The sequence below is a fragment of the Helianthus annuus genome, chromosome 13, assembly GCF_002127325.2.
Source record: "Helianthus annuus cultivar XRQ/B chromosome 13, HanXRQr2.0-SUNRISE, whole genome shotgun sequence".
NCBI classification, from domain to species: domain Eukaryota; kingdom Viridiplantae; phylum Streptophyta; class Magnoliopsida; order Asterales; family Asteraceae; genus Helianthus; species Helianthus annuus.
This window is the reverse complement of record NC_035445.2, coordinates 101,256,683-101,269,180: the sequence shown is the minus strand read 5'-3', so window position 1 is coordinate 101,269,180 and position 12,498 is coordinate 101,256,683. Positions and strand designations below refer to the sequence as shown.

At 38.5% G+C, this 12,498-nt stretch overlaps 1 protein-coding gene across 1 annotated transcript; it reads left to right on the top strand.

The window, feature by feature from the left end:
* The first annotated feature begins 6,864 nt into the window (after nucleotides 1-6,864).
* On the top strand, nucleotides 6,865-10,180 carry LOC110898837 (fructokinase-like 1, chloroplastic). Its single transcript, XM_022145683.2, has 2 exons — nucleotides 6,865-7,641; nucleotides 9,307-10,180. Exons 1-2 carry the CDS (start codon nucleotides 6,979-6,981, stop codon nucleotides 10,000-10,002), a joined length of 1,359 nt encoding a protein of 452 aa, XP_022001375.1. The 5' UTR covers nucleotides 6,865-6,978; the 3' UTR covers nucleotides 10,003-10,180.
* Nucleotides 10,181-12,498: the final 2,318 nt, after the last annotated feature.

Genomic DNA, 12,498 nt, shown 5'->3' with positions numbered 1-12,498 from the left:
ATTTCTTATAATAAAACGTTAATAGACCATTTTGCCCTTCATTATAAGGGAGGAAAAATACAAAAAAACTGGATATTAGCTGAAAAATCTGATCAAATTTTGATTTCGGATGAAAATGACAGCAAAAATGAAACCACATGGACCCAGATTCAAAAGGTTTGAATTTTGAACTAAAATAGCAAAAATGACCAAATCTCAAGGATCATTTTGACTGTTTACTCTACTTACTGATGGAATTGTAGCATGAATACACAAGTAATTTTCCATGACCTAAATTAATTTACCAATGCATTCATGATTCGTTAAGACCGTGGGGTATGGTGGGGCTTGGGTTGGGCATTGGTTGACATGTGGAATTGGAGCTCCCCACCGCCTGGTTACGTGTCCACGGGGTATGGCGGGGCGTGGGTTGGGTTTGGGTTGGGTGCACCGGTGGCATAAATTAAAAAAAAAATTATAAAAAATCACACAACATTTATAAAAAAAAAAAAAAAAAACCTACAACTTCATTAAAATTTAAAATTACATAATCCTAAAAATTACATAATCCTAAAAATTACATAATTTATAAAAATTACAAAATAAACCTAGAGCGTTAATTAAATTTCAAAAGGTCGAGCTTGGGCCGTCGCTCCTTGCCTTGAAACTCTATGTTCGCCACCGCCACCTGATCCTCGTGGCTCAACTCGCCGCTCGGAACCGCTTCGTAGTAAGCCTTGAAATGGTCGAGCTTGGGCCGTAGCTCGCGCCATTTATGTTGGCACGCGTTGAGGTTGTGGCGGTCGTTACCGACATCATGTCGGTAGGCCGCGAATGCTTCCACCCAGTATTTTGTTTGGCCCGGTGGCCGTCCCTTCATAGCGTTGACGACGCTAGTGACGAGTGTCATTTTTTCTTCATGGGTCCACGATGCCATAACGGTGTCGGGTTTGTGAGATGGGGGGACCAGTGGGGTAGCGGGTTCAAGAGAAGGGGTAGCCGGTGGGGTTTCGGTTCGTGGGATGGGGGGACCAGTGGGTGGGGGTTACAAATATATAGAGGGTTGTTGGGAGACCGGGGTGGCGGTTTGGTGGTATGGGGGGGGGGGCGGTTTGAATTTTAAAATTCAAAATTTGAATTGTGACCGCCTGACGTGGCGGGGTGAGCAAATGATATTCCGCCAGCTCGCTTGGCCATACCGCTCCACGCCCGGCTTGAAAGCCAAGCCCCAAGGGGCCACGTCCCAACCCAAGCCCACCCGAGGTGATGCCTTGAACATTTTACCACAACCCACACCCCAACCTAAGCCCCATACCACATGGCCTAAAATAACCATGCAAACATGAGAGTCGTTAACAAAATTATTATGTTCAAGATTCTGTAGAACTTCAATTATTCCATTAATATGGTTGGACCCACCATTTTGAGTCTTCATATTAATTTGCTCGTCAAATGAAATGTTATCAGAATTTTCTCAAAGTAGTTCCATAATTTTAGCAATCACATCATTCACATTAATTTGAGATTTCGAAATTGTCCCAAATGATGGTGTTTGAATCAGGTTTAATCCCGTATTTGTCGAATCTTTGTTCGTCATCCAACAAACACACTTGATAGATCTGTTTGTAGAACCGGGGTGGGTGATTGATGAATGGATGCTCCTCTCCTTCGCCACACTCGTCCCAGAAGAAGGTGCTCGACTCGGTTTCCATCTTGTGCATCTCCCATTGCAACTCTAGATTTCGGACTCATTGATGGAGCCATTTGATCTGTTCAAGATCTCGGACTCGTTGTTGAAGCAGTTTAATTGATCTATACAAGATCTCGGACTCGTTTTTGGAGTCGTTTGATCTCTACAAGATTTTGGACTCGTTTTCGGAGTCATTTGATCTTCTGATCCCGTCGAACGGAATTAACTCTGTTGTTGCCTTGGTTTGCGGTTCTACGAATAGGACGTCGATCTTCTCCACGAGCACGTGAAATGAACATACTTATGTCGCCTTTGTCGCCGAATCTATGATCGAGCAAACATTTTCCTCCACGTGGAGCCATTTAAAAAACCAAAGCTCTGATACCAACTGATGATGCAATTTCAGAAGCATTCAAACGGCTCAAGAACAATTAGCTAATCAAATATGATAAATACAACTAAAGGATCCAAGAACACAATTCTTTTCAATAAAAAATCAGTCAAAAACTAAATAACAATAAAACCCTAAACCGCAATTTATAGGCGGGAATCATAATTTTAATAGGAAACGAAATAAAATAAATTAGGAAATTCAAATTTAAATAAATATTAGATAATCTTTCGTCACTATATACAAAATGAAGTGGTTTTTAGAACCCGTTTATGGAGTAAATTACAAGTTGTTTAGGGCACAAGGAATGCATGTCCAACTTAAACCACTTGCCATCAGGCCCGTCTCTGAAAATTATAAAAAAAATTTGGGCCTCGGGCGAGACAAAAATGGACCCACTACTTATAATATAAAATCATCAGTTATATATTAAAACACTACAATACGGTTATTATTTCTATAAAACAAACAAAACAAAAGTAGTTCAACAAAATCGTGCGACTCTCCTAACATTTTTTGATAAAACCGTTTGCAGTAGCTACATCACCTATCAACATCCAATAACTAAAAGAAAAATCAAACATCCAAGATCAATGTTGACACCAACAAGATTTACTAATTTACAAATAAGCATGAACATAAAACTCTAGTATTAATTCAGGAGCAACTTAAATTTAATGTGTATAAAACAGAATCTAAAAAGATGGATCACAAACAAAAATTTATGAAACTATGAAACTAGAAAATAAATAAAAAAAAAGTCAAAGCTCGACAGACCGGCTACAAAAAATAAAAAACAAAGGTAAAAGAAAAGGCAAAACTAAGAATCGAACACAAAACCTTCGACAACTAAACTGAACTACTAACCAGCTGGAAGACACTTATATATTAATAGAAGCAGGCCCCAAATATACATATTAATAGTGAACAAAAATTTTAAATTCTGGGCCCTTTTTAATTTTGGGCCTCGGCTATTGCCCGGGCTGCCCAGCCCAATAACCGGGCCTGCTTGCCATAACATTACTCTCCTTTACATCATCATTACATCATCTTTTTCCACTACTTAGGAGGTGTTTGTTTTTTCTTCAAGCATCTTCAAGGGGGCTGATGTCTACAGGCGCGCAGACGTTACCCTTGAAGACTGTTTGTTTTTTTTCTTTCAACAGATCTGAACTCAACTTTTTTCATCTTAAAAAATAAGCTATGGACTCCTTACTTAAAACATCTTCACACCTCCCTCTTCTCCTCCCTCAAACATCAGCCTCTCCCACCGCCGCTCCTCCTCCTTCTCCGACCTCCCTCTTCTCCTCCGGCGACCCACCTCCTCCTCCGGCGATCTCCCTCTTCTCCTCCGGCGACCTACCTCCTCTGGCGATCTACCCTTCTCCGACCTCCCCCTCCTCCGGCGACCTACCTCCTTCTCCGGCGACCTCCCTCCTCCTCCGGTGACCAGCTCCTTCTCCGACCTCTCTCTTCTCCTCCGTTAGATCGAAGCGGAATGTGAATGTTTTGTCATTTTTGATGTGCTTCAGACCGGTATCAACTTATAAAAACAAACAGTCTTATATTTTCAGCTTGCAGATCTTTAGACCACATCTTCTGTTGCAGACATAACAGATGAAATCAGCTTGCAGACAATTTATATCTGCAAAAACAAACAGCACCTTACCAATTATTTGCCATAAGTTGCCAAATCACAGCAAATACAGCACACTTTGTATGCTTCGTATAGCACAATTAAATTTTAAACTAAATCAAAGTGTATTTACGATAAATTCTCATATTTATCAACACCATGCAAAGCATTTAACTTATATTTGGCTTACGTGGAAAGAGTTTGCATTTGTGTGAATTGCGTTGGAAAAGGATGGTATATAGTGGCGGATCCAGGATTTTTGGACAATGGGGTCCCATTTTTCTGGTGTTTAAATTTTTTGGATCGGTCGTTGTTCGGGTCGGGTCAAGAAACATAATAGAAAACAATATCATAACTAAATTACAAGTTTCATTTACTACACATTCAGCTAAATATAGGTGAGAAAAAATTGAAATAGGGAAAAAAATAGAGTGATTAATTTAAAATCAGGTTTAAAAAAAAAACACAAAAAAATGAAGCAAATAGGTATCGAACCTAGGGCCTTTCGTGTGTAAACAAGGGGTTTTACCACTGCACCAGGCTTAATCTCATTGTTATGGGGTTCATAGAAAATTTTATATACGGCTTCTACTACTTTTTAAAAAAAGATTGGGGTCCGGGGACCCCGTTTCACTTAACGTGGGTCCGCCTCTGATGGTGTATTTAGTGAGATGACGCGACCCATAAGAAGTTTTATATTTAGTTTTTCCTTTTTAAGTGCATTAATAAGTTGTATATTACAAGTTTTAACGACTTGTACACCACATTTTTATTTTCATTTTATATGCGGTAGCAAAAAACCCTATTCTCTACTAGGCAAGGGATCTAGATCAATAAATTCCTATGAGTATAAGATGTAGGACTTCATATTTTATATAAGATCACAAACCTGACAAGGATGATTATTTAATATTACTAGTACATAAGTGGCACTCCAATTGTGAGGAGGACAACATCTTGTCACCCATCTTACTATTATAGTGCAAGCAGCTTGAAGAGAAACAAAGTGATACTCAAACATCTACTGATTTTAAAACAAGATCATGTACCACATAATCATGTACCACTTATCTCACTATCTACACACTCAAAAAGGTGATTTTTGTTTTTACATGCACACCCTGCAGTGTCGAACTGTGGCCAAAACGAGATGTTTTGGTCCGATTAACCAGACAAAGACTGACGGGTGTCTGACGGGTCTGTTGACCGGACCAAAACGCTGAGCTTTGGCCGCGATTTGGTCCTGTCAACCAGACAAAAGACTGATATCCGGTCTGGTTGACAGGACCAAAACACGGCCAAAGCTCGGCGTTTTGGTCCGGACAACAGACCCGTCAGACACCTGTCAGTCTTTGTCTGGTTAATCGGACCAAAACGCCCCGTTTTGGCCACAGTTCGACACTGCAGGGTGTGCATGTAAAGACAAAAATCACCTTTTAGGTGTGTAGATAGGCAAAATTGGTGTGTGGATAGTTTGGCCCTTATATAAGTGTATCAGAACTCTTTAAGTTGGTGTGATCTCGAAAACCTTAATTAGGACCGTTGATGTGATTTTAATATCAGAGATCTGGTAAAGTAATGTTGGTTTCTTTTTCTTTGTATGTTGAGACTTTCAGCGTCTAGCTAACCCCGTCTTTTAGCAATAAAATTTTTTCGCTGGTTGTTAAAAAAATAGAACTCTTTTAAGTTTCTTGTTGCAAAAGTCGCTAGGCGCTCCCTAGTCGGATTCGGGAGTACTCGGGAAGTACTCGGCCTAGGTGGAGATTACTCGTGGAGTAATTGGCCTAGACGAACAGTACTCGGGCCTTGGCGACCTACCTTGTAGCGAGTACTCGGGGAGTACTCGGAGCCTAGACGGGACTTTTACAACCATGGTTGCGAAAGAAATTAAGAGAGTATCACAAGGTTAGGTTGCAACGTGGCTGTGATATCACAATCTAGAAAACTGATAATGCTTGCCTTTTATAGGCTACCTAAGAATTGCAGACTGAAAATTCCTACAAACCAGGAAAGAAATTTGTTTTTATGGTTCCAAGTGGAATAAAATAAAAAATATTCTATGATTCTAGAACCTAAGTTCTAATTATTACTCGACTTAATTATTCAATAACAGTAGGTGTAGGTGCATCAAGGGAAACTTTGACCAGTAAATAAGAACATTGCACAATCATTCAAGTGACCCCAATTGTGTTCTAGACTCTTTTTCAGGATTTAACAACCAAAAGATGAAGTAGTACTTGATTTAGAAGACTTGAAACACCTTAAAAAACATTGAAGACAAATAACAGATTGCATAATCAACCAACCTTGAAAACATAGAAATGAAATTATCTAATATTTATTTAAATTTGGATTTCCTATTTTATTTTATTTCGTTTCATATAAAAGTTATGATTCGCACCTACAAAATCGGGAAGAACTTATAACTTATTGACTTATAAAAGTGAATAAGTTGTTTCATAGTATTTGGGTTAGCTTATATAAGTGGTTTTTGTGTGATGAGAAGTTAAAAAATGATAAGTTAGTATTTGTAACTTATAACTTATATAAGTTAATAAGTTGTTTTTGAGAAGGAATTCCAAACACCACCTTTGATTGAATTTTTATATAAAAGAACTGTGTTCTTAAAACTTTGGTTCTATTTGTTGTCTTTGATTACCTAATTGTTCTTTAGCCATTTGAATGCTTACGTAATTGCATCATATAATATAATATAATATCATATTATATACATGGTTTGTACATCATCCTTTTTAGGTTGTACCATACTTTTTTTTTTCCTTACTGTTTTTACTTTAACTCTAACAGTTTTTATCTTTTACATTAAACCTGGACACTTTTTCACTTTCAACGTTGTCCCCTATACTTTTCATCTTCTACAAATATTTCATTTTACATGTCAGTCTAAACTTTTCGAGTTAACATGCCGTAACATGCGTATGCGTATCAACATTTTCACCTCTATTTTTTCCAGTTTAACAGTTTCATTGTGTCTTACATTTCGGTCTAATTTTTCCGAATTAACACGCCGCAACGGACGTGCATGATTCAACGTTTTTACGTATACTTTTCGTTCAGTTTTATTTTCGAACTTTTCCAGTTTTAGTGATCGCCAACAACAATCTAACATTGATGCTATTTAAAACGGTTTTGTAACTTAACATCGATTTGTTATATAAAATAATAAAACCCAACAAAATTGATTTTGAATCTCCTTGTTTCCTGATAAGGAAAACCCTATCACAAATCCACAACACTCATGGTTAAACCCTAACCATAACTATGGCTATTCTTCATCAGTTTCTTCCATCTCTCCATTTTCGTTCCTTTCCTGCAATTTTCACACCCAAAGCCTCCATCAATGGCGACCACACCCCCAAACCCCCTCGCCGCACCCGCAAAAAACCCACCACAACCAAACCTTCACCTTCAAAAAAACCCTCACCAAAAACCATTGAAATCTCAGACGAATTACCCGATTTCGACGACGGAATCGACTTCCCATACGAAGACCCACCTCTAATCTGCTGTTTCGGTGCCATACAAAAAGAATTCGTCCCAACAGTTCGGGTTTCAGACCAGCAAATGCATCCAGACATGTACTCGGAATGGAAGATGCTACAATGGGACCCACCGGAGTTCGCACGTGCGCCGGGAGGGCCGCCGTCAAACGTGGCGGTAGCCCACGTGCGGTTGGGTGGGAGAGCGGCGGTGATGGGGAAAGTTGGGGATGATGAGTTTGGGCGTGAGTTGGTGGAGATGATGAATAAGGAGAAAGTGCAGACTAGAGGGGTTAAAATTGGTGGAAGTGGAAGTGGGAGGACTGGTTGTTGTTTTATGAAGATTGGGGTTGGTAAGAAGGGGGAGGTGCTTGCTGACAAGGTCAAAGATGCTGCTGAAGATTTGTTGGATACTCATGAGTTGAATCTTTCTGTGCTTAAAGAGGTATTGTTTGTTTGAAATAATATTGTTTATTCGGTTTGAAAAGCCGAGGCGCAAAAAAAGCGAGACGTATAAAAATACCTTGTTTAGGGGTCTTAGATGTGTTCAAACTGGTATAGAAGCATAGGTATCAATAGCGACTATAGCACGCTACGTAGCGTATAGGTCATATGTCACTATATTGTATATAGCGATAAATAGCGACTTTTTTTCTCGTCTCCACTGCTCGATGCCTTTAAGTCTGGTCTTATAACACGTATTTTTCTCATTTCCACTGCTCGATACCTTTAAGTCTGGTCTTATAGCATGTATTTTTCTCATCTCCACTGCTCATAGTTGTCAATAGCGGCTATAGCGACCGCTATAGCGCGCTATGTAGCGAAGCGACCAAGTGTCGCTATTTGGGTCATAGCGACCAATAGCGTGAATAGCGACAGTTAGTTTTTTTTTTTTTTTGATGTAAATAGCAATTAGATATAGCTATAAAATAGCTGGATTTATAGGTTTTTGTTAAATATACATGTAAAATAGCATATATACAAGGGTATTTTGATGTAATATACATATCAAAATTTTCAAAAATTTTATCTAGTGTATCGCTATTTATAAAATAGCGGTCGCTATTTGTCGCTATTCGCTACGTAGCATATAGGTCCCTTGTCGCTATTCACTATTAATAACTATGCCACTACTCGATAACATGTATTTTTTTGTTTCCCTGTATTATCGCTAAACATGAAATAGCAGGCGCTATTTCGTCGCTATCACTACGTAGCGTATAGGTAGCTTGTCGCTACTGACTGCTATTCACTATTGACAACTAGGTTCAGACGATTTCTGGTCAGAACTTGGCCGAACTGCGCCTATACAGGCGAGGCACTTTTCTGCACTTCGCTTCTGCGCTTAGTGCGCTTTCGATAACATAGCAAATAAGTTTTATCTGAAATGAGAGACTCTCATTTGTTTTGCATATCGGTCTATATATCAAGTAAACGTTCCAAATTTCTTTACTTTTACTTGTAAACCACCTACAGACCATTATTATCTACCAATTTTGATCCGGAACTACATGAGGCTAGCTATCTTGCACCTGATAGTTGTTAACGGTGAATAGCGACAAATAGCGATAAGGTACCTATATGCTACATAGCGAATAGCAATACACTAGAAAAAAATTAAAAAAAACTGTATGTGTATTATATCAAAATACCCTGGTATATACGCTATTTTTTATGTATATTTAACAAAACCCTAAAATCCAGCTATTTTATAAATATATTTAATTGCTGTTTATATTTAGAAAAATAAATTGAAATCCCACTATTTATGGATGTATACCCTGTAGCGATCTTCGACCTATACGCTACGCTATTCGCTATAGTGACTGCTATTGACAAATATGCCCGATACGTTATTGGGCGCCTCTGGCGTGCCTTCTTAAACCAAGATTTTTTCTGTCTAAAAGATCATTGAATCATACAAAATGTTGTGGTTTATATTAGTGATATGTATGTCAATATAATGTTAGATTGTTAACCGTTGATTTTAGATGATTGAAGGTGGTTCTTTATATGTTATAATGTACATGTGATAGTCTCAAATTGATTAATTGTTAATCTTAAATCTGACAAAATAATATCTGTAATATGTGTTTTTCTTTTCTTACAGGCTCGAATATTTCACTTCAATTCAGAAGTCTTGTTATCCGACACAATGGAAGCCACTTTATATAAAGCAATCGCGTGGTCAAAAAAGTTCGGCAGCCTTATATTCTTCGACATGAATCTCCCATTACCGCTGTGGAAATCCCGTCACGAGACACGGAAAATAATAAACAAAGCATGGGAACAGGCTGACATCATCGAGGTCAGCAAACAAGAACTCGAATTCCTTCTAGACGAACACTACCACGAAAGACGAAGAAACTACACCCCTCAATACTTTGCAGAATCTTTCGAAGAAACAAAAGAAAAAGGGAAAGATTATTATCATTACACACGTGAAGAAATCGCCCCGTTATGGCACGATAATCTCAAGTTTTTATTCGTGACAGATGGCACTCTTCGGCTTCATTATTACTCACCGTTGTTTGACGGGGTGGTTGTGGGGACTGAGGATGTGTTGATCACGCCTTTTACTTGTGATAGAACGGGGTCTGGTGATGCGGTTGTTGCGGGTATTTTGAGGAAGTTGACTAGTCAACCTGAAATTTTTGAGAATCAAGATGTTTTAGAAAGGCAGCTTCGGTTTGCTATTGCTGCTGGGATTATAGCGCAGTGGACGATTGGGGCGGTTAGAGGTTTTCCGACAGAGAGTGCTACTCAGAATCTGAAAGAGCAGGTTTATGTGCCTTCAATGTGGTGAGATTCTTGATGAACAACTGTAAAAGCCAGACCGACAGTTTTGGTTATTGTTTGGAGTTAGTTTAGGTTGTTGTACGGTTATATGTTTTAATGTTTAAAAGTAGATGTCTCGGTTGTTGATGTGCATTTGCGATGAGAAGCCTCAAAACACCCTCGGATTTAATAAGACCTTCAAAACACCCTCGGATTTGATAAGACTTTCAAAACACCCTCGGATTTGATAAGAAACCACAAGTTCGGGGAATCAGGCGTCACATAGTACCATACCCGTGAAATTATTTAAAATTAATCCAAAAGATGAATTACTGTGAAACATATATGTAACATTGACATATATGAAACATGGTTACAGTATAAAATCACTCAAGTTCCAAACTTCCAATATTGTTCTTTTGCTGAACTTTTGTTATAAATGTTAAAATCAAATGAATTATCTGGACTGGATATAATAAAACTGTTAATATTCAATGATTATTCCTTTCAATTATATAACCCCAAAAGCATATTCAGTAAATAAAAACCAAATTTGTGTAATTGTTCCATTTGTGTCATTCAGTTTAAACAATTATAAAAAAATGAAATATTAGATTTTAATAATCCTAACTATTCGTCATTGGCCGCTAACAGTACTAACTTCAGAAATAACCACTGGCAGTCCCAACTATTGACATATTTGCCACCAATGGACCCTGACTAACAGAATCCTAACGTCGTTAGTCTCCGGTCGTCGAAAAACCGTTTCTGGCCAGAAAAAGGTTTCTAACGGTGCGATCTAAGGTTACGAAGAGATTTAGGACAAAAATGTGGAGTTTTCCGGCCAAAAAGTTGAGTTTTCCGGCCAAAAAGAAGTTTTCCGGCCAAAAAGTTGAGTTTTCCGGCTAAAAACGTTTTTCCGGCGACTGGAGACTAACGGCGTTAGGGTTTTCTGTTAGTCAGGGTTCATTGGAGGCCAATATGTTAATAGTTGGGACTGTTAGTGGATAATTTTGAAGTTGTGACTGTTGACGGCTAATAGTTTAGATTATTAAAATCCAATATTCCTAAAAAAATTGACAATAGTAATAGACCATCCCGTTCCATATCTCAACCCAGTCCCTACAACTTAAATAAAATTTAAGGTTTTCACTTAATGTGATACTATGTCTCACATTGGAATACTAATCTCCATCCCTATAATTTAGTTAAAGAAAACCTTTTTAGCGTGAACTGGGTGTACGCGGTGACCCTTTCACCGCTCAGGAACACCGTCGTCGTCCCCTATAAAGACGCGGTAAATTTGTCAACTCGGGTAGTAGTCACCTAACAAAATCATGCTTTTTTCGACCATTGTGGGGTCCAACGGCTATATAGCCGTTACTTTATAAAAAAAATTAATTTCTTTTCTTTATTTAAATACCACTTTCACATTTTATTTTCTCACGACTCAAAAACATTCAATAACCAAACTACAAACCTCACACACCATGGATAAACAAAACAAGGGTGATGCCATGAAAAAAAGGTACGACTAGTCGAGGATCGGGTTCGAACCCGAGGGGACGCGTCTCGCAAATGAGGTGAGGTGGTTTGAGCGGTCCGAGTGCACCATTTCAACCTTCACTCGGGTATTCACCACACTCGCAACCTTAACTTTTGTACTCCCAAGCTTCACAACCGACTTTTTACAACACACAATCCCAACCTAATTTTTCACCACAATTATATTCACACCCACACGGTCCAACAATGGTCGCACCTGGCCGGTACGAATATTTATTGGAAGCTCAAAACGCATTCGACCCTTTTGCATATAGGAGCCCACCTATTCAATCACCAAGAGAAAATGTCGAACGTTCGCTTCCGATCTACGATGACAATGAAGACGAAGTTGTTGTCCCCGAAATGCAAAATTTGGATGAAGATGAGGGTCTTGGCGAAGAAGAATATAAAAATGAAGACAAAGACGAAGATGTTGGTGAAGCAAGTGAATCGAAAGTCAAGGGAGGAAAGATGGAGCATCAAAATTGGACGAAAAAACAGGAAGAGGTCTTAGCCAAGGCATGGGTTCATTGTTCTTTAAACAAGAGAAAAGACAATCAACAAAAATCGGACGGTTTTGGAGAAAAATTCTCGAGCATTACAAGGCGACGGTTGGCGGAAGTACCCGAACTGTTCATCAAGTATGTTCAAAATGGGGAGCTATGTTGACTAAGTTGAACTACTTCAACGGCCTTTGGCAACAAGAAATATAATTTTAATTTTTTAACATTATAAATTTGTTTATATCTTTAACTTCGTATTTTCTAAACCATTATTTTTGTTTATATCTTTTAAGTTTATATTTGTTATAATATTTACGATCGTGTATGTGGTAGCGGGTGTGGCGATGTTGCGGTCATGAAACAAGCTTTAAAAGATTACCGATCAAAATATCTGAGTGGTTTTCATCATGTTGAGGCGTGGGAGGTGGTTAGAAAACATGACAAATGGGCCAAAGTATCATTGTTGGGTGAAGAAA

Bases quoted from the DNA above. Each gene is read 5' to 3' on its own strand.
- LOC110898837 (XM_022145683.2), top strand. From the start codon at position 6,979: ATGGCTATTCTTCATCAGTTTCTTCCATCTCTCCATTTTCGTTCCTTT. The intron at 7,642-9,306 runs GTATTGTTTGTT...CTTTTCTTACAG, and splicing joins ATCTTTCTGTGCTTAAAGAG to GCTCGAATATTTCACTTCAA.